At 53.7% G+C, this 22,312-nt stretch overlaps 1 protein-coding gene across 3 annotated transcripts in view; it reads left to right on the top strand.

Moving 5' to 3' along the window:
* Positions 1 to 22,312, top strand: part of LOC134342247 (alpha-2-macroglobulin-like) — a 182,923-nt gene that overhangs the window by 60,529 nt on the left and 100,082 nt on the right. For all 3 annotated transcript variants that reach the window (XM_063040210.1, XM_063040209.1, XM_063040208.1), the window contains exons 11-15: positions 8,484 to 8,645; positions 9,672 to 9,899; positions 14,826 to 14,889; positions 16,620 to 16,759; positions 21,297 to 21,446. In XM_063040210.1, coding sequence (XP_062896280.1) covers positions 8,484 to 8,645; positions 9,672 to 9,899; positions 14,826 to 14,889; positions 16,620 to 16,759; positions 21,297 to 21,446 — 744 coding nt within the window. The remainder of the gene's footprint in view (positions 1 to 8,483; positions 8,646 to 9,671; positions 9,900 to 14,825; positions 14,890 to 16,619; positions 16,760 to 21,296; positions 21,447 to 22,312) is intronic.

The raw sequence follows: 22,312 nt of genomic DNA, 5'->3' as shown, positions 1-22,312 counted from the left end.
CTCCCACAGTCCCAGAAACTGTAACACACCCCACACACCCAGACACTGTAACACACCTTCACGCCCCCAGACACTGTAACACCCCTCACACCCCCAGAGGCTGTAACACACCCTCACACCCCAGATATTGTAACACACCCTCACACCCCCAGACACTGTAAAACACCCCCCCACACCCTCAGACACTGTAACACACCCTCACACCCCAGATACTGTAAAACACCCTCCACACACCCAGACACTGTAACACCCTACACCCCCAGACACTGTAGAACACCCCCACACCCACAGACACTGTAAAACACCCTCCACGCCCTCAGACACTGTAACACCGCACACACCCCAGACACTGTAACACACCCCTCCACACCCCCAGACAGTGTAACACACCCCTCACACCCCCAGACACTGTAACAAACCATCACACCCCCAGACACTGTAACACACCCCCACACCCCCAGACACTGTAACAAACCATCACACCCCCAGACACTGTAACACACCCCCACACCCCCAGACACTGTAAAACACCCCTCACACACTTAGACACTGTAACACCCCTCACACACCCAGACACTGTAACACACCCCACACCCCCAGACACTGTAAAACACCCTCCACGCCCCCAGACACTGTAACACCGCACACACCCCAGACACTGTAACACACCCCACACCCCCAGACACTGTAACACACCCCTCCACACCCCCAGACACTGTAACACACCTCACACACCCAGACACTGTAACACACCCCACACCCCCAGACACTGTAAAACACCCTCCACGTCCCCAGACACTGTAACACCGCACACACCCCAGACACTGTAACACACCCCACACCCCCAGACACTGTAACACACCCCTCCACACCCCCAGACACTGTAACACACCTCACACACCCAGACACTGTAACACACCCCCACACCCTCAGACACTGTAACCTAAACCCACACCCCCAGACACTGTAACACACCCTCACACCCCCAGACACTGTAACACATCCCCACACCCCCAGACACTGTAACACCCCTCACACCCCCAGACACTGTAAAACACCCTCCACACCCCCAGACACTGTAACACCACCCCCACACCCCCAGTCACTGTAACCCCCCACACCCCCAGACACTGTAAAACACCCCCCACACCCCAGACACTGTAACATCCCACACCCCCAGACACTGTAACACCCCCCACACCCCCAGACACTATAACCCCCCACACCCCCAGACACTGTAAAAAACCCCTCACACCCCCAGACACTGTAGAACACCCCCACACCCCCAGACACTGTAAACCCCTACACCCCCAGAAACTGTAAAATACCCCCACACCCCCAGACACTGTAAAACAACCCCCACACCCCAGACACTGTAACCCCCCTCACACACTTAGACACTGTAACACAGCCCCCACACCCCAGACACTGTAAAACACCCCCACACCCCCAGACACTGTAACCCCACACACCCCCAGACACTGTAACCCCCCACACCCCCAGAGACTGTAAAACACCCCCACACCCCCAGAGACTGTAAAACACGCCCCACACTCCAGACACCGTAACACCCCACACCCCCAGACACTAAAACACACTCCACAACCCCAGACACTGTAGAACACCCCCCCACACCCCAGACACTGTAACACACCTCCACACCCCAGACACTGTAAAACACCCCCCCACACTCCAGACACTGTAACACCCCACACCCCCAGACACTGTAACACACCCTCCACACCCCCAGACACTGTAGAACACCCCCCACACTCCAGACACTGTAACACCCCACACCCTCAGACACTGTAAAACACCCCCCACACCCCCAGACACTGTAAAACACCCTCCACGCCCCCAGACACTGTAACCCCCCACACCCCCAGACACTGTAAAACACCCTCCACGCCCCAGACACTGTAACACCCCACACCCCCAGACACTGTAACACACCACCCTCACTCCAGACACTGTAACACCCCACACCCTCCAGACACTGTAAAACACCCTCCACGCCCCCAGACACTGTAACACCCCACACACCCCAGACACTGTAAAACACCCTCCACGCCCCAGACACTGTAACACCCCACACCCCCAGACACTGTAACACACCACCCTCACTCCAGACACTGTAACACCCCACACCCTCCAGACACTGTAAAACACCCTCCACGCCCCCAGACACTGTAACACCCCACACACCCCAGACACTGTAACACACCCTCCACACCCCAGACACTGTAAAACACCCCCCACACTCCAGACACTGTAACACCCCACACCCCCAGACACTGTAAAACACCCTCCACGCCCCCAGACACTGTAACCCCCCACACCCCCAGACACTGTAAAACACCCCCCACACCCCAGACACTGTAACACCCCACACCCCCAGACACTGTAACACACCACCCTCACTCCAGACACTGTAACACCCCACACCCCCAGACACTGTAAAACACCCTCCACGCCCCCAGACACTGTAACACCCCACACACCCCAGACACTGTAACACCCCACACACCCCAGACACTGTAAAACACCCCCCACACCCCCAGACTCTGTAAAACACCCTCCACGCCCCCAGACACTGTAACACCCCACACACCCCAGACACTGTAAAACACCCCTCACCCCAAGACACTGTAACCCCCCACACCCCCAGACACTGTAATACTCCTCACACACTCAGACACTGTAACACACCCCACTCCCCAGACACTGTAACACACCCCTCCACACCCCCAGACACTGTAACACACCTCCACACCCCCAGACACTGTAACACACCTCTCCACACCCCCAGACACTGTAAAACACCCCCCACACCCCCAGACACTGTAACCCCCCACTCCCCCAGAGACTGTAAAACACCCCCACACCCCCAGACACTGTAACCCCCCACACCCCCAGACACTGTAACCCCCCACTCCCCAGAGACTGTAAAACACCCCCACACCCCCAGACACTGTAAAACACCCCTCCACACCCCCAGACACTGTAACACACCCCTCCACACCCCCAGACACAGTAACACCCCCGACACCCCCAGACACTGTAACACACCCTCCACACCCCCAGACACTGTAGAACACCACCCACACTCCAGACACTGTAACATCCCACACCCTCAGACACTGTAAAACACCCCCACACCCCCAGACACTGTAACACACCCTCCTCACCCCCAGACACTGTAACACACCCCTCCACACCCCCAGACACTGTAACACACCCTTCCACACCCGCAGACACTGTAACACCCCTCACACACCCAGACACTGTAACACACCCCTCCACACCCCCAGACACTGTAAAACACCATCACACCCCCAGACACTGTAACACCCCCCACACCCCCAGACACTGTAACCCCCGACACCCCCAGACACTGTAAAACACCCCACACCCCCAGACACTGTAGAACACCACCACACCCCAGACACTGTAACACCCCTCCACACCCCCAGACACTGTAACCCACCCCCACACCCCCAGACACTGTAACCCACCCCCACACCCCCAGACACTGTAAAACACCCCCCACACCCCCAGACACTGTAACCCCCACACTCTCAGACACTGTAACACACCCGTCCACACCCCCAGACACTGTAAAACACCCCCACACCCCAGACACTGTAACATCCCACACCCCCAGACACTGTAACACACCCTCCTCACTCCAGACACTCTAACACCCCACACCCCCAGACACTGTAGAACACCCCACCACACCCCAGACACTGTAAAACACCCCCCACACTCCAGACACTGTAACACCCCACACCCCCAGACACTGTAAAACACCCCCGACACCCCCAGACACTGTAAAACACCCTCCACGCCCCCAGACACTGTAACACCCCACACACCCCCAGACACTGTAACACACCCCTCCACACCCCCAGACACTGTAAAACACCATCACACCCCCAGACACTGTAACACACCCCTCCACACCCCCAGACACTGTAAAACACCATCACATCCCCAGACACTGTAACACACCCCTCCACACCCCCAGACACTGTAAAACACCATCACACCCCCAGACACTATAACACACCCCTCACACCTGCAGACACTGTAACCCCCGACACCCCCAAACACTGTAACACCCCCGACACCCCCAGACACTGTAACACACCCTCCACACCCCCAGGCACTGTAGAACACCCTCCACACTCCAGACACTGTAACACCCCACACCCCCAGACACTGTAAAACACCCCCCCACACCCCAGACACTGTAACACCCCACACACCCCAGACACTGTAACACCCCACACACCCCCAGACACTGTAAAACACCCTCCACGCCCCCAGACACTGTAACATCCCACACACCCCAGACACTGTAAAACACCCTCCCACACCCCCAGACACTGTAAAACACCCTCCACGCCCCCAGACACTGTAACAGCCCACACACCCCAGACACTGTAAAACACCCCTCACCCCAAGACACTGTAACCCCCCACACCCCCAGACACTGTAACACACCTCCACACCCCCAGACACTGTAACACACCCCTCCACGCCCCCAGACACTGTAACACCCCACACACCCCAGACACTGTAAAACACCCCTCACCCCGAGACACTGTAACCCCCCACACCCCCAGACACTGTAACACACCTCCACACCCCCAGACACTGTAACACACCCCTCCACGCCCCCAGACACTGTAACACCCCACACACCCCAGACACTGTAAAACACCCCCCACACTCCAGACACTGTAACACCCCACACCCCCAGACACTGTAAAACACCCCCGACACCCCCAGACACTGTAAAACACCCTCCACGCCCCCAGACACTGTAACACCCCACACACCCCCAGACACTGTAACACACCCCTCCACACCCCCAGACACTGTAAAACACCATCACACCCCCAGACACTGTAACACACCCCTCACACCTGCAGACACTGTAACCCCCGACACCCCCAGACACTGTAACACACCCCCACACCCCCAGACACTGTAACACCCCCGACACCCCCAGACACTGTAACACACCCTCCACACCCCCAGACACTGTAGAACACCCCCCACACTCCAGACACTGTAACACCCCACAGACCCCAGACACTGTAACACCCCACACACCCCCAGACACTGTAAAACACCCTCCACGCCCCCAGACACTGTAACACCCCACACCCCCAGACACTGTAAAACACCCTCCACGCCCCCAGACACTGTAACACCCCACACACCCCAGACACTGTAAAACACCCCTCACCCCGAGACACTGTAACCCCCCACACCCCCAGACACTGTAACACCCCTCACACACTCAGACACTGTAACACACCCCACTTCCCAGACACTGTAACACACCCCTCCACACCCCCAGACACTGTAACACACCCCTCCACACCCCAGACACTGTAAAACACCCCCACACCCCCAGACACTGTAACACCCCTCACACCCCCAAACACTGTAACACCCCCCCACACCCCTAGACACTGTAACACACCCCACACCCCCAGACACTGTAACACCCCACACACCCCAGACACTGTAAAACACCCCTCACCCCGAGACACTGTAACCCCCCACACCCCCAGACACTGTAACACCCCTCACACACTCAGACACTGTAACACACCCCACTCCCCAGACACTGTAACACACCCCTCCACACCCCCAGACACTGTAACACACCTCCACACCCCCAGACACTGTAACACACCCCTCCACACCCCCAGACACTGTAACACCCCACACACCCCAGACACTGTAAAACACCCCTCACCCCGAGACACTGTAACCCCCCACACCCCCAGACACTGTAACACCCCTCACACACTCAGACACTGTAACACACCCCACTCCCCAGACACTGTAACACACCCCTCCACACCCCCAGACACTGTAACACACCTCCACACCCCCAGACACTGTAACACACCCCTCCACACCCCCAGACACTGTAACACCCCACACACCCCAGACACTGTAACACACCCCTCACACCCGCAGACACTGTAACCCCCGACACACCCAGACACTGTAACCCACCCCGCACACCCCCAGACACTGTAAAACACCCCCCACACCCCCAGACACTGTAACCCCTACACCCCCAGACACTGTAAAACACCCTCCACACCCCCAGACACTGTAAAACACCCCCACACCCCAGACACTGTAACACCCCACACCCCCAGACACTGTAGAACACCCCCTCACACTCCAGACACTGTAAAACACCCTCCACGCCCCCAGACACTGTAACACCCCACGCACCCCAGACACTGTAAAACACCCCCCACACCCCCAGACACTGTAACACACCCCCACACCCCCAGACACTGTAACACCCCTCACACCCCCAGACACTGTAGAACACCCCCACACCCCCAGACACTGTAACACCCCCCACCCCCCCAGACACTGTAACACAGCTCCACACCCGCAGACACTGTAACACCCCCCCCACACCCCAGACAGTGTAAAACACCCCCCACACCCCCAGACACTGTAACCTAAACCCACACCCGCAGACACTGTAACACACCCCCACACCCCCAGACACTGTAACACCCCACGCACCCCAGACAGTGTAAAACACCCCCCACACCCCCAGACACTGTAACCTAAACCCACACCCGCAGACACTGTAACACACCCCCACACCCCCAGACACTGTAACACCCCTCACACCCCCAGACACTGTAGAACACCCCCACACCCCCAGACACTGTAACACCCCCCACCCCCCCAGACACTGTAACACAGCTCCACACCCGCAGACACTGTAACACCCCCCCCACACCCTGAGACACCGTAACACACCCTCTACACCTCCAAACTCTGTAACACCCTCCACACCCCCAGACACTGTAAAACACCCTCCACACCCACAGACACTGTAACACACCCCCCCACCCCCAGACGCTGTAGAACACCCCCCACACCCCCAGACGCTGTAGAACACCCCCCACACCCTGAGACACTGTAACACACCCCCCCACACCCCAGACACTGTAACACATCCCCCACACCAGATGAATTGAGATGAGTTCGGCCACATGGTGAACCTGCGGGGAACGTAAACCGCTTGGAGTTTTGTCAACAGTTTTCGGCCGCGCGTCTCAGAAAGGATGTGTTGTCATTGGAGAGAGTCCAGAGGAGGTTCGCGAGGATGATTCCGGGAAGGAAAGGGTTAACACACGAGGAGCGTTTGGCAGCTTTGTGCCTGTACTCACTGGAATTTAGAGGAATGTGTGGGGGTCTCGTTGAAACCTGCCAAATGTTGAAAGGACTAGATTGGGTGGATGTGGAGAGGGTGTTTCCTTATGGTGGGGGTACCCAGAACGAGAGGGCACAGCCTCAGAATTGAGGGGTAACTTTTAGAACAGAGGTAAGGATTTTTTTAGCCAAAGAATGGTGAATCTGTGGAATGCTTTGCCACGGACTGTGGCAGAGGCCAAGTCTGTGGGTATATTTAAGGTGCAAGTTGGTCGTTTCCTGATCGGTCAGGGCATCCAAGGATACAGAGAGAAGACAGGTGTGTGGGGTTGAGTGGGATCCGGGATTAGCCCTGATGGAATGGTAGAGCAGACTCGATGGGCCGAACGGCCTAATTCTGCTCCTATGTCACGGTCTTACGGTCGAATTGTCTGCCGTGCCCCCGCTTTTCCACCCAGTAAAGAAACCGAGACACCCAGAAGGCGAGAGAGAACCCGTAAGTTAAACCCAGGCTGGGTCCACAGAAAACAAGTCACCACTAAACTCAGTGACAGGGTGGAGTGATACTGAATCTCCAGCAAACACTGTTAATTTAACCCATGCAATCCCACACACCCTAATACAAAATGAACATCTGCGTAAGCTGAAAGTAGGGCAGCCTAATAACTAGGCCTCAAAACAATCTACTCCTCCAAAAATGGGACAAAATAAAAATCAGTGAAAACTAAAAGTAGGGACCTTACATCTTACTTTCTGAAGCCTAATAACTGGGCCTCAAAACAATCTACTCCCTCAAATGGGACAAAATAAAGATCAGTGAAAACTAAAAGTAGGGGCCTTACATCTTTCTTTAAGCTGAAGCCTAATACATAGGCCGCCAAACCTAATCAATTCCCCAAATGGTCAAAATAAAACCAAATGACGTGGTTTAAAATACCCTAACCTTTGAAGTGACACGTTTTTTATTACCTTAGTTGATGGGGGGGAAAAAACTCAGGCGGGCCCTGATCAACCCTGGAAGGGTCGCCTGGGCAAAGAAGCCTAGTGTTTAACGACCCGAATACCCCAGTGTACACCCGGTGAGTTAACCCAAGAAGTGTTGGGAAAACGTGGCCCTGGGTCAATCTAGCGGGGCGGAATGACATTGGATCTTCTGTGAGCAGATCAAGAAACACAAGAGGGTCAGGGTTGAGGTCCATTTTCCCGCTGCCCAAGTGATCCTTTACCCCCATCAGTCTCAAAGAGCAGTCACTCTCCGTTGACAGGTGGTAATCAAGTTGGCCACGGGAAAGCCACTTGCAGGAGTGAAGGTGTACCTGTTCAACTCATTCAACCCCGGGGCTCAGGAGATTCTGGTCAACGATCAAGGAGAGGGAACCTTCTGCCTGGACACGTCTGAATGGGAGGATGAGCTCGTGTCCCTCATGGTGAGTCTGGGAGGGGATCGTCTGGAGGTCGGCGGGCGTTCAGCCCGGGATGGTCACTTCGAGGGGGAGGGAGAGGAGGGACAATGTGGGTGAGGGTCATTCCGAGGGGAGGGAGAGGGTGGGTGGGGTCACTCTGGGGGGACTGGGAGGAAGTTGGTTACTCTGAGGGGAGGGAGAGGGGCTCGGAGGGAGTTTAGGGTCACTCTGAGGGAGAGAAGGACTGAGAGAGTTGACAGTCAATCCGAAGGGACCCTGAGGGAGAGAGAGGGGCTGGGAGGGAGTTGAAGGTTACTGAGGGGAGGGAGTGGGACTCTGAGGGGAGGGAGAGGGACTCAGAGTTGAGAGTCACTGAGGGAGTTTAGTATCACTCTGAGGTAGAGAGGGACCGACAGTCAAGGGTCAATCTGAGAGGCTCGAGTGAGTTGAGGATCACTGAGGGGAGGGAGAAGGACTTTGAGGGAGTTTAGAGTCACTCAGAGAGAGGGACTGGGAAAAAGTTGAAGATAACTGAGAGAGAGGGATTCTGAGAGAGCTGAGGTCACTCTGAGGGGAGGGGTGGGAGGGGAGAGAGGGTCTGGTGTTGAGGGTCACTGAGGGGAGGGAGAGGGACTCCAAGGGAGTTCAGGATGACTGAGGGAGGGAGTTGAGGGATGGTTATCGAAATGAGGCAGTGAGTAAGACTCAGTCCTTCGATCTCCCCCAGGCTGAGATCCAGTGTCACTTCTGGGTCCCTCGATTTCCCTCAGAGCAACCCTCGACTCAGGGACTCACCATCACCTCCAGGTCCCTCGATCTCCCCGGAGCAACCCTCGACTCCCTCAGTGTCTCAGTGTCACCTCCCGGTCCCTTGATCTCCCTCAGAGACCCTCGACTCCCTCAGGCTGAGACTCAGTGTCATCTCCCTCAGAGCGACCCTCAACTCTCTTCGCGATGCACCGTGTTGGAATGTCTCTTGCGTTCTCTCCCGGTGTGTCCAGGTCAGACCCGGATTTTGTTAACAGTGTGTGTGCTCTCCTCTCCCTTTAGGCCATTTATCATCTCCAGCCCGAGGATAGCTACCACTCTCCCCGGCTCCCTGGTCACTCCCGCGCCCAGCACTCGGTCAAGCAATTCTACTCAAAGTCCAAAAGCTTCCTGTCCATCATGAGTCACCGGAGGGAGCTGCCGTGCACGTCCGATCTGGAGATCCCCATCAGTTACATCATCAAAGTGCTTCCGGACACGGGATCCCTCGACCTGGAGGTGTCCCAGTTGGTGAGGCTCGATCTGTTCTTCCCGCCTGCCCAGCGCCCCTCGAGGCCTCCCTCCCTCGGTGTGACTGGTCCGAGCACCGGGCACTTCCCTTGTCACAGCTCCCGCCTCCCGCACTCGATTTCCTTCAACTTCTGTGTACTTTCTCCCTCTTCTCTACACCAAAGGTTCACTCCTCCACCCGTCCTCTGGAACAGCGGATAAGGCTTAGAGGACAAAGCAGCACAGCGCTCGCGATGGTGTACCGACCTTTTAACCAGCCGCACGATCGATCTAACCCTTCCCTCCCACATAACCCCCCATTTGTCAAACACCGAAGAGCCACCTTAATGTCCCTAACATATCTGCCTCCACCACCACCCCTGACAGGGTGTTCTGCACACACCCACCACTCTCTGTGTAAAAAAAAAAACCCACCTCTGACGTCCCCCCTATACTGACCTCCAATCACCGAGAAATCATGCCCCCTCGTGTTTGCCATTTCCAACCTCCCTCGGGAAAACGTCTCTGGCCGTCACCTCTTATCATCTTGTACACCTCTATCAAGTCACCTCTCTTCCTCCTTCGCTCCAAAGAGAAAAGGGCAAGCTCGCTCAACCTCTCCTCATGAAACACCCTCTCTAATCCAGGGAGCACCCTGGTGAGTCTCCTCTGCACCCTCTCTAATCCAGGGAGCATCCTGGTGAGTCTCCTCTGCACGCTCTCTAATCCAGGCAGCGTCCTGGTGAATCTCCTCTGCGCTCTCTCTAATCCAGGCAGCATCCCGGTGAATCTCCTCTGCACCCTCTCTATTCCAGGCAGCGTCCTGGTGAATCTCCTGTGCACCCTCTCTAATCCAGGCAGCATCCTGGTGAATTTGCTCTGCACCCTCTCTAATCCAGGCAACATCCAGGTGAATCTCCTCTGCACCCTCTCTAATCCAGGCAGCATCCTGGTGAATCTCCTCTGCACCCTCTCTAATCCAGGCAGCATCCTGGTGAATCTCCTCTGCACCCTCTCTAATCCAGGCAGCATCCTGGTGAATCTCCTCTGCACCCTCTCTAATCCAGGCAGCATCCTGGTAAATCTCCTCTGCACCCTCTCTAATCCAGACAGCATCCTGGTGAATCTCCTCTGCACCCTCTCTAATCCAGGCAGCATCCTGGTGAATCTCCTCTGCACCCTCTCTTGTCACAAGGAGACGTTGGGAGCAGACGCAAATGAAAGACTCAAACACTGAAGTAATTTTGAACAGGACTATTTTTATTAAGAATACCAAGAAAGCCAAGGATCGAGGTCAAAATAATAACACGGATGTAGACGTAGAATAACAAATCAGAAAACCTGGACTCATTCTTGGGATCTGAGCTTGACGGAGCACTCGGGTCATGACTTGGAACTTGGACTTGGCAGGGACTCCATCCCTGGGTCCTGTCCTGGCTTGACCGGAACTCGGACTCAAGCTCAGACTCTGACTAGACTAGACTTGGACTCTTCTTGGACACAGAACTGAGACTCAACCTTGGATGCAGGACACAGAGACGGGGCCCTCCTTGGACACAGGGCTCGGACCCTCCTTGGTATGAGTTGCTGATGCCGAGCTTCCTAATTTGGGTTTTGGATGCCGAGCTTCTTTGTATGGATTCTGATGGAGATTCTAACGGGAACGGTCCAGCAAAGGATTAGCTGAATCCTTGAGCTATTTTTGTTGCCACCCGAAATGAGAATCAGCTGCATCAATCAAGACGCCCAATAGAACACGGGGAAAAAGGAATAACCGGAATGTGGACTTCACGGACCGGACGGTGACATCTGTAATCCAGGCAGCATCCTGGTGAATCTCCTCTGCACCCTCTCTAATCCAGGCAGCATCCTGGTGAATCTCCTCTGCACCCTCTCTAATCCAGGCAGCATCCTGGCCAATCTCCTCTGCACCCTCTCTAATCCAGGCAGCATCCTGGTGAATCTCCTCTGCACCCTCTCTAATCCAGGCAGCATCCTGGTGAATCTCCTCTGCACCCTCTCTAATCAAGGCAGCATCCTGGTGAATCTCCTCTGCACCCTCTCTAATCCAGGCAGCATCCTGGCCAATCTCCTCTGCACCCTCTCTAATCCAGGCAGCATCCTGGTGAATCTCCTCTGCACCCTCTCTAATCCAGGCAGCATCCTGGTGAATCTCCTCTGCACCCTCTCTAATCCAGGCAGCATCCTGGTGAATCTCCTCTGCACCCTCTCTAATCCAGGCAGCATCCTGGTGAATCTCCTCTGCACCCTTTCTAATCCAGGCAGCGCCTGGTGAATCTCCTCTGCACCCTTTCTAATCCAGGCATCATCCTGGTGAATCTCCTCTGCGCTCTCTCTAATCTAGGCAGCATCCTGGTGAATCTCCTCTGCACCCTCTCTAATCCAGGCAGCATCCTGGTGAATCTCCTCTGCACCCTCTCTAATCAAGGCAGCATCCTGGTGAATCTCCTCTGCACCCTCTCTAATCCAGGCAGCATCCTGGTGAATCTCTTCTGCGCCCTCTGTAATCCAGGCAGCATCCTGGTGAATCTCTTCTGCACCCTCTCTAATCCAGGCAGCATCCTGGCGAATCTCCTCTGCACCCTCTCTAATCGAGACATCATCCTGGTGAATCTCCTCTGCACCTTCTCTAATCCAGGCAACATTCTGGTGAATCTCCTCTGCACCCTCTCTAATCCAGACAGCATCCTGGTGAATCTCCTCTGCGCCCTCTCTAATCTAGGCAGCATCCTGGTGAATCTCTTCTGCGCCCTCTCTAATCCAGGCAGCATCCTGGTGAATCTCTTCTGCACCCTCTCTAATCCAGGCAGCATCCTGGCGAATCTCCTCTGCACCCTCTCTAATCCAGGCAGCACCCTGGTGAATCTCCTCTGCACCCTCTCTAATCCAGGCAGCATCCTGGTGAATCTCCTCTGCACCCTCTCTAATCCAGGCAGCATCCTGGTGAATCTCCTCTGCACCCTCTCTTGTCACAAGGGGACGTTGGGAGCAGACGCAAATGAAAGACTCAAACACTGAAGTAATATGAACAGGACTATTTTTATTAAGAATACCAAGAAAGCCAAGGATCGAGGTCAAAATAATAACACGGATGTAGACGTAGAATAACAAATCAGAAAACCTGGACTCATTCTTGGGATTTGAGCTTGACGGAGCACTCGGGTCATGACTTGGAACTTGGACTTGGCAGGGACTCCGTCCCTGGGTCCTGTCCTGGCTTGACCGGAACTCGGACTCAAGCTCAGACTCTGACTAGACTAGACTTGGACTCTTCTTGGACACAGAACTGAGACTCAACCTTGGATGCAGGACACAGAGACGGGACCCTCCTTGGACACAGGGCTCGGACCCTCCTTGGTATGAGTTGCTGATGCCGAGCCTCCTAATTTGGGTTTTGGATGCCGATCTTCTTGGTATGGATTCTGATGGAGATTCTAACGGGAACGGTCCAGCAAAGGATTAGCTGAATCCTTGAGCTATTTTTGTTGCCACCCGAAATGAGAATCAGCTGCATCAATCAAGACGCCCAATAGAACACGGGGAAAAAGGAATAACCGGAATGTGGACTTCACGGACCGGACGGTGACATCTGTAATCCAGGCAGCATCCTGGTGAATCTCCTCTGCACCCTTTCTAATCCAGGCAGCATCCTGGTGAATCTCCTCTGCACCCTCTCTAATCCAGGCAGCATCCTGGCCAATCTCCTCTGCACCCTTTCTAATCCAGGCATCATCCTGGTGAATCTCCTCTGCACCCTCTCTAATCCAGGCAGCATCCTGGTGAATCTCCTCTGCACCCTCTCTAATCCAAGCAGCATCCTGGTGAATCTCCTCTGCACCCTCTCTAATCCAGGCAGCATCCTGGCCAATCTCCTCTGCACCCTTTCTAATCCAGGCATCATCCTGGTGAATCTCCTCTGCACCCTCTCTAATCCAGGCAGCATCCTGGTGCATCTCCTCTGCACCCTCTCTAATCCAGGCAGCACCCTGGTGAATCTCTTCTGCACCCTCTCTAATCCAGGCAGCATCCTGGTGCATCTCCTCTGCACCCTCTCTAATCCAGGCAGCACCCTGGTGAATCTCTTCTGCACCCTCTCTAATCCAGGCAGCATCCTGGTGAATCTGCTCTACACTCTCTCTAAAGCTTCCACATCCTTCCTATAATGTGGCGACCAGAACTGAACACAATACTCCAAATGCGGTCTAACCAGGGTTTTACAGATCTGCAATCTCTGCTCATAACTTACACCTTCCAGTCCAGACAGTAGACAGCAGAGAGAACATCCCCACAACACGTCCCCTCCCACCACTCAGAATTTTCTATTTCCTAATAATGGCCCCTCTTTCCTCAACGCCGTGGAACACAGGTCCACTGTCTTCAGCTGCTGTTGGTGGCTTACCTAAATATCTCCGCTGTAAATCGTAGCCTCCTAGTCTTTGTATGTCCTCCCTTATTCAAAATACTCCAACTGATGTGAAAATTTCTAAATTTGTATTTTCATTCCCCCACACCTTCCTCCATTTTAGTCAAATCCTTCCCTCCCACAATGGAACAGATCCAGCCCGTTTAGTGGCTGGTGATGGGAAAACCCTCTCCTTCTTCTGTCCCTGAAAACTACCCTCTGGCAATGAAAGGCCTCCTCTCTGGGATCCTCCCTCCATCACTGCATGAGACTCACGAGGAAATTCCTCTGCACCTCACCATTTGTCCAAATTCGAAAGTCAACTCAATACTCTTTCTCTCTCTCTCTCTCTTTATCACTATCTCCCTCCCTCCCTCCCTCTTTCCCTCCTCCCCTCCTCCCCTCCTGTACCAGACCACTTGTCCAACCTCGAGGGTCAACAGCTCACCCCTCTCCCTATTCTCCCCGCTGTACCCGGCCAATTGTCCAACCTCGAGGGTGATTATCTGTCCTCTGTTCCTCAGGTGATGGCCAGAGGGAGGATTGTCAGCTTTGTGAAGAGCTCTCACTCCATTGAAGGCACAGAGGGTAGGAACGTTGATCGTCACCGATGAACATGAGGAAACCCCACATCCCCAGAGTCCCATCGAGACGGTCCACAGAACTGGGAGGGAAGGTTCCAGAACAGGGATGGAAAAATGGGTGGCTGGAGTCCGAGGGAAGGCGTGGAGACCGCAGGGGTCCAAGGAAGTCTGAGTCTGTGATCAGTGTCTGAGTCTGTAACTGGGATCTTTGTCTGTGACTGCTGACTCTGTCTGTGACTGGTGTCTGTGATGGTGACCAGTACCTGTGTCTGTTACAGGTGTCAGTGTCTTTATCTGTGACCGGTAGCTGTGCCTGTGACCAGTGTCTGTGTCTCTAACAGTGACCAGTATCTGTGTCTGTTACCGATGTCTGTGACTATGTCTGTGACCCAGTGTCTATGTCTGTGACTGTGACCGATGTCTGTGTGTGTGTGAATAGTATCATTTACTGTGCCTGTGACTGGTGTCTGTGTGTGTGTCCTTGTCTGTAACTGAGGTCTGCGACTATGACTGGTGACTGTGTCTGTGATGGTGACCGGTGCCTATGTCTGTGACAGGTGTCGGTGTCTTTGTCGGTGACTGGGTATCCGTGCCTGTGACCAGTGTCTGTGACTGTGATAATGTCTGTGACTGTGACCGGTGTCTTTTTCTGTGACTGATTTCTGTGACCAGTGACTGTGTCTCTGACTGTGATGGATGTCTGTGTCTGTGACAGTGACTGGTGTCTGTGTCTGTGTCTGTGACCGGTGTCTGTGTCTGTGACCAGTGTCTGTGTCTGTGACAGTGACTATGACTGGTGTCTGTGACTGTGGCCGGTGTCTGTGTCTCAGATTGGTGCTTGTATCTCTGAATGTGACCTGTGTCTGTGTCTGTGACCATTGTCGGTGTCTGTGTCTGTGACCAGTGTCTGTGTCTGTGACTGTGACCATTGTCGGTGTCTGTGACTGTGACCGGTGTCTGTGTCTGTGACCAGTGTCTGTGTCTGTGACTGTGACCATTGTCGGTGTCTGTGACTGTGACCTGTGTCTGTGACCAGTGTCTGTGTCTGTGACTGTGACTGTGACTGATTTCTGTGACCAGTGACTGTGTCTCTGACTGTGATGGATGTCTGTGTCTGTGACAGTGACTGGTGTGTGTGTCTCAGATTGGTGCTTGTATCTCTGACTGTGATGGATGTCTGTGTCTGTGTCTGTGACTGGTGTCTTTATCTGTGACCAGTATCTGTGTCTGTGACCGGTGTCTTTGTCTGTGACTGATTTCTGTGACCAGTGACTGTGTCTCTGACTGTGATGGATGTCTGTGTCTGTGACAGTGACTGGTGTCTGTGTCTGTGTCTGTGACCGGTGTCTGTGTCTGTGACCAGTGACTATGACTGGTGTCTGTGACTGTGGCCGGTGTCTGTGTCTCAGATTGGTGCTTGTATCTCTGAATGTGACCTGTGTCTGTGTCTGTGACCATTGTCGGTGTCTGTGTCTGTGACCAGTGTCTGTGACTGTGACTGGTGTTTATGTCAGTGTCCGGTGTCTGTGTCTGTGAGCGATAGCTATGACTGTGACCGGTGTCGGTGTCTGTGTCTGTGACTGTGACCGGCGTCTATAACTGTGACTGGTGTCTGGTACGGACACAGTGTCTGATTTGCTGTTTGGTGTTGCTGCTGGGGTGGTTTTATTTGCTTCAGTGTGATCCACAGTTGATCTCTGTGATCTGATTCGGTCTCTCTCTCTGTCCTCGCAGAGGGATCCTTCACACTCCATCAGCAGATCACGCCGGATCTGTCTCCCATTGCCCGGATCCTGGTCTTTACCGTGCTTCCGAATGGAGAAGTAATCGCTGACGCCGCGATGTTCAGTGTCGCCAAATGCTTCCACAATCAGGTGATGATCCAGCTTCCCTCACTCCCTCCCACTCACACTCACACATTCTTCCATCCCTCATACCTCCTCATGCGTTAATCCCTCATTACTCCGTGATCCCTCTCTCCCCATCGCCCCCTCCTCCATCCCTCCCTCCCTCATCACCTCCCCCTCCATCGCTCCCTCCCCGACCCCTTCCCCCTCCATTGCTCCCTCCCCAACACCTCCCCCTCCATTGATCCCTCCCCGACCCCCTCCCCCTCCATCGCTCCCTCCCTGACCGCCCCCTCCTCCATCCCTCCCTCCCTGCCATCGCTCCCTCCCTCAACACCTCCCCCTCCATTACACCCTCCCTGATCCCTTCCCCCTCCATCGCTCCCTCCCCGATCACTCCCTCTCCGATCGCTCCCTTATCTGTCACACCCCGAATACTTTCTCTCCCTGCTTATCTCCCTCTCCTCTCTCTTCTCTCCCTGCCATTCTCTCACTCTCTCTCTGGCTCCTCTCTCTATCTCTATATCTATCTTCCTCCCTCTTTCTCTGTCTCTCTGTCCTCTCTCTCTCCCCTCTCTGTCTTCTCTCCTCTCTTTCCCTTTCTCAATCTCTCTAGCTCTCCTCTCCCTCCCCCCCTCTCTCTCTCTCTCTCTCTCTCTCCCCTGACACCCTTCACCCTAACATCTTCCCCTCCGATTACCTCCTCCCTTCCCGCTCCCTACTTCCTCACTCCCTGGTGTCCCAACCCTCGGACACAAGCAGGTGTCAGGTTTAACAAAACGAAAAATGATTTATTTTTCAGTTCGTACGTGGATTGTTTTTCTCTCTGTTTCTCTTTGTGGGTATCCAGTGCCACAAACTGTCCACCTTTCATGTCTGATCATTTGTCTTTGGTCTAGCTCTGGTTTTAAGTGTTTGGGGGTCATGGGGATTGTTGAGCTCGCTCTGTAGTTATCACTTTTATTCAATGTGGGGGAATTGAATTAGCGGGAGATTTTCAAAGTATTGCAGTAGTTTGGTTGTTATTGTTTCGTCTGGACACGGGGCCTGTCTGATTAGTCCTGAATTCCCAGATGCTCTGGGGTGTATTTCGTGGGTGGGTTGGGGGGAGCCTGCCAATCCCTCTTTGCCCGGACATTCTGGTTCCTTGCCTGGTGAGACCCAGACTGAGTTAGAACATAGAACATACAATAGTACATCACTGTACAGGCCCTTCGGCCCACAATGTTGTGCCGACCCTCAAACCCTGCCTCCCATGTAACCCCCCACCTTAAATTCCTCCATATACCTGTCTAGTAGTCTCTTAAACTTCACTAGTGTATCTGCCTCCACCACTGACTCAGGCAGTGCATTCCACGCACCAACCACTCTCTGAGTAAAAAACCTTCCTCTAATATCCCCCTTCAACTTCCCACCCCTTACCTTAAAGCCATGTCCTCTTGTATTGAGCAGTGGTGCCCTGGGGAAGAGGCGCTGGCTGTCCACTCTATCTATTCCTCTTATTATCTTGTACACCTCTATCATGTCTCCTCTCATCCTCCTGCTCTCCAAAGAGTAAAGCCCTAGCTCCCTTAATCTCTGATCATAATGCATACTCTCTAAACCAGGCAGCATCCTGGTAAATCTCCTCTGTACCCTTTCCAACGCTTCCACATCCTTCCTATAGTGAGGCGAGCAGAACTGGACACAGTACTCCAAGTGTGGCCTAACCAGAATTTTATAGAGCTGCATCGCAACTCTTAAACTCTATCCCTCAACTTATGAAAGCTAACACCCCATAAGCTTTCTTAACTACCCTATCTACCTGTGAGGCAACTTTCAGGGATCTGTGGACATGTACCCCCAGATCCCTCTGCTCCTCCACACTACCAAGTATCCTGCCATTTACTTTGTACTCTGCCTTGGAGTTTGTCCTTCCAAAGTGTACCACCTCACACTTCTCTGGGTTGAACTCCATCTGCCTCTTCTCAGCCCACTTCTGCATCCTATCAATGTCTCTCTGCAGTCTTCGACAATCCTCTACACTACCTACAACACCACCAACCTTTGTGTCGTCTGCAAACTTGCCAACCCACCCTTCTACCCCCCTATCCAGGTCGTTAATAAAAATCACGAAAAGTAGAGATCCTAGAACAGATCCTTGTGGGACACCACTAGTCACAGTCCTCCAATCTGAATGTACTCCCTCCACCACCACCCTCTGCCTTCTGCAGGCAAGCCAATTCTGAATTCACCTGGCCAAACTTCCCTGGATCCCATACCTTCTAGCTTTCTGAATAAGCCTACTGTGTGGAACCTTGTCAAATACCTTACTAAAATCCATATAGATCACATCCACTGCCCTACCCTCATCTATATGCCTGGTCACCTCCTCAAAGAACTCTATCAGGCTTGTTGGACACGATCTGCCCTTCACAAAGCCATGCTGACTGTCCCTGATCAGACCATGATTCTCTAAATGCCCAGAGATCCTCTAAGAATCTTTTCCAACAGTTTTCCCACACAGACGTAAGGTTCACTGGTCTATAATTACCCGGACTATCCCTACTACCTTTTTTGAACAAGGGGACAACATTTGCCTCCTTGCAATCCTCCGGTACCATTCCCATGGACAACGAAGACATAAAGATCCTAGCCAGAGACTCAGCAATCTCTTCTCTCGCCTCGCAGAGCAGCCTGGGGAATATTCCGTCAGGTCCCGGGGACTTATCCATCCGAATGTATTTTAACAACTCCAACACCTCCTCTCCCTTAATATCAACATGCTCCAGAACATCAACCTCACTCATATTGTCCTCACCATCAAGTTCCCTCTCATTGGTGAATACCAAAGAGAAGTATTCATTGAGGACCTCACTCACATCCACAGCCTCCAGGCACATCTTCCCACCTTTATCTCTAATCAATCCTACCTTCACTCCTGTCATCTTTTTTTTCTTTACATAATTGAGGAATGCCTTGGGGTTTTCCTTTACCCTACTCACCAAGGCCTTCTCATGCCCCCTTCTTGCTCTTCTCAGCCCCTTCTTAAGCTCCTTTCTTGCTTCCCTATATTCCTCAATAGACCCATCTGATCCTTGCTTCCTAAACCTCATGTATGCTGCCTTCTTCCACCTGACTAGATTTTCCACCTCACTTGTCACCCACAGTTCCTTCACCCTACCATTCTTTATCTTCCTCACCGGGACAAATTTATCCCTAACATCCTGCAAGAGATCTCTAAACATCGACCACATGTCCATAGTACATTTCCCTGCAAAAACATCATCCCAATTCACACCCGCAAGTTCTAGCCTTAGAGCCTCATAGTTTGCCCTTCCCGAATTAAAAATTTTCCTGTCCTGAGTTCTTCTGTGTATCATGAATTTAGAAGTTCTGATCTTCACTATAACATAAGAGTGTATGCAGCATACGCCCTGAAATTCTTACTCTTCACAGCCCTCCACAGAACAATGCGCCCTGAAATTCGTATTCTTCACAGATACCCAGAAAACAATAGAAACTGAAATTCGTACTCTTCACAAACACCCACAGAACAATGCGCCCTGAAATTCGTACTCTTCACAAACACCCACAGAACAATGCGCCCTGAAATTCGTACTCTTCACAAACACCCACAGAACAATGCGCCCTGAAATTCGTACTCTTCACAAACACCCACAGAACAATGCGCCCTGAAATTCGTACTCTTCACAAACACCCACAGAACAATACGCCCTGAAATTCGTACTCTTCACAAACACCCACAGAACAATATGCCCTGAAATTTGCACTCTTCACAGACATCCACGAAACAAGGAAGGCCCTGGGATGTATGATAAAAACACCAAGGCCCCCGAAGCTGCCTTCCCCCTCCCTTCTCGCAAGCGGCAGCAAAAGCACTGACCCACCCTGTGCCATCCACGCAACAGCAGAAGGCCCCCGCCCACCCCAAAGAGACCTCGATTCAGAGTTCCCGTTTTTGTTTTTGCCCCTGTTCGATTTGCCGAAACCTCGGTGGATTCCTGCACCCGAGCTCGCTGGGGGATGCTGACCCTTACTCTCTCATTTGCCGGGTCACTCCCTCTTCCCGATCACCCCTTTCCCTCATACCTGATCTGACCTTTCCGTGCCTGCTTCAGAGTGAGAATCAGACTCGATATCCCTGGCGTTCAGGTATGCTGTGAGATCCTGGGTAAACATATGAAGATTGTGTGTGCAGGACGTGAAGATTATTGTTGTGCACAAAGGGAGAGATAGTGAGGTACTGTTCATGGGTTTGACGTCCATTCAGAAATCTGATGGCGGAGAGGAAGAAGCCGTTCCTGAATCAATGAGTGAGTGCCTTCAGGCTCCTGTACCTCCTCCCTGATGGTAGAAGGAAGAAGAGGACACGAGCCGGGATACTGAGTGATGAATGCCCCCTTCTTGCAGTACCGTCTCTTGGAGATATCCTTGATGGTGGGGAGCCTCATGCCCGTGACGGAGCTGGCTAAGTTTACAACCCTCTTTCGTACTGTGCGTTGGAGCCTACGCCCCAGACCGTGACCCCGGCCTCCCTCACACCCTCTTTTATCTGTCTCAGGTGCAGCTCCAGTTCTCCAGCTCGGAGGAGCTCCCGGGCACCTCGATGAAGGTCAACCTTCAGGCACAGCCGGGCTCCCTGTGCGGTCTCCGTGTCGTGGATCAGAGTGTTCTGCTCTTGAAACCGGAGAAGGAGCTAACAATCGACAGTGTAAGTTCCCCCTGCATCCACTGTCCCGGTCCCACCGACCCCTGGGTCAGGGAGGGAGGGAGAGGGTGAATCTGCCCCGGGTTCCCCCTCCCCATCCCTGTCCGAACGACCCCTGGGTCAGGGAGGGAGGGAGGGAGAGAATCGGGCCCGGGTTCCCCCTCTCCATCCCTGTCCCACCGACCCCTGGGTCAGGGAGGGAGGGAGGGAGAGAATCGGGCCTGGGTTCCCCCTCCCCATCCCTGTCCGAACGACCCCTGGCTCAGGGAGTGGCTGTGTTCACATCTGTCCCTCTCTCACTGAAGTATTCCCTCGCTCTCTTCCTCCCTTGTGTCCCCAACCTTACATTTTCCTAACCCTTGTTCCTCTACTGACTCCCCCTCTCTCTCCTTTCCATCCATTTCTGTCTCTGTCCTCTTCCTTTCCCACCACCATCTCTCTTCCACTCACCCTCCCTCCCATTTCCTCACAATCCGTATTCCTCTCCCTCCTTTATGCCTCTCCTCCTACCCCTCTCTCCCACCTCTATCTCTCCCCCACCCCTCTCCCCTGTCACAACCCCCTCTCTCCCCCTCCCCTCCACCTCTCTCCCCTCTTTCTTCCCCTTCTCTCCCTCTTTCTTCCCCTCTCTCCCCTTCCACCTCTCTCCTCCCTCCCTCTCCCCTCTCCCCTTTCTCTCCCCTCCCCTCCACCTCTCTCTTCCCCTCTTTCTTCCCCTCCTCTCCCACCTCTCTCTTCCTCCTCCCCCTCTCCTCCTCCCTCTCCCCTCTCCCCCTCCTCCCCTCTCTCTTTCCCTCTTTCTCCCCTCTCTCACCCACTCTCCCACCTCTCTCTCTCCCATCTGTCTCCCCCTCACTCTCTCCCCCTCA

The sequence above is a fragment of the Mobula hypostoma genome, unplaced genomic scaffold (assembly GCF_963921235.1).
Source record: "Mobula hypostoma unplaced genomic scaffold, sMobHyp1.1 scaffold_70, whole genome shotgun sequence".
NCBI classification, from domain to species: domain Eukaryota; kingdom Metazoa; phylum Chordata; class Chondrichthyes; order Myliobatiformes; family Myliobatidae; genus Mobula; species Mobula hypostoma.
The sequence above is the reverse complement of the archived record's forward strand: the minus strand, read 5'-3'. Positions and strand labels throughout refer to the sequence as shown.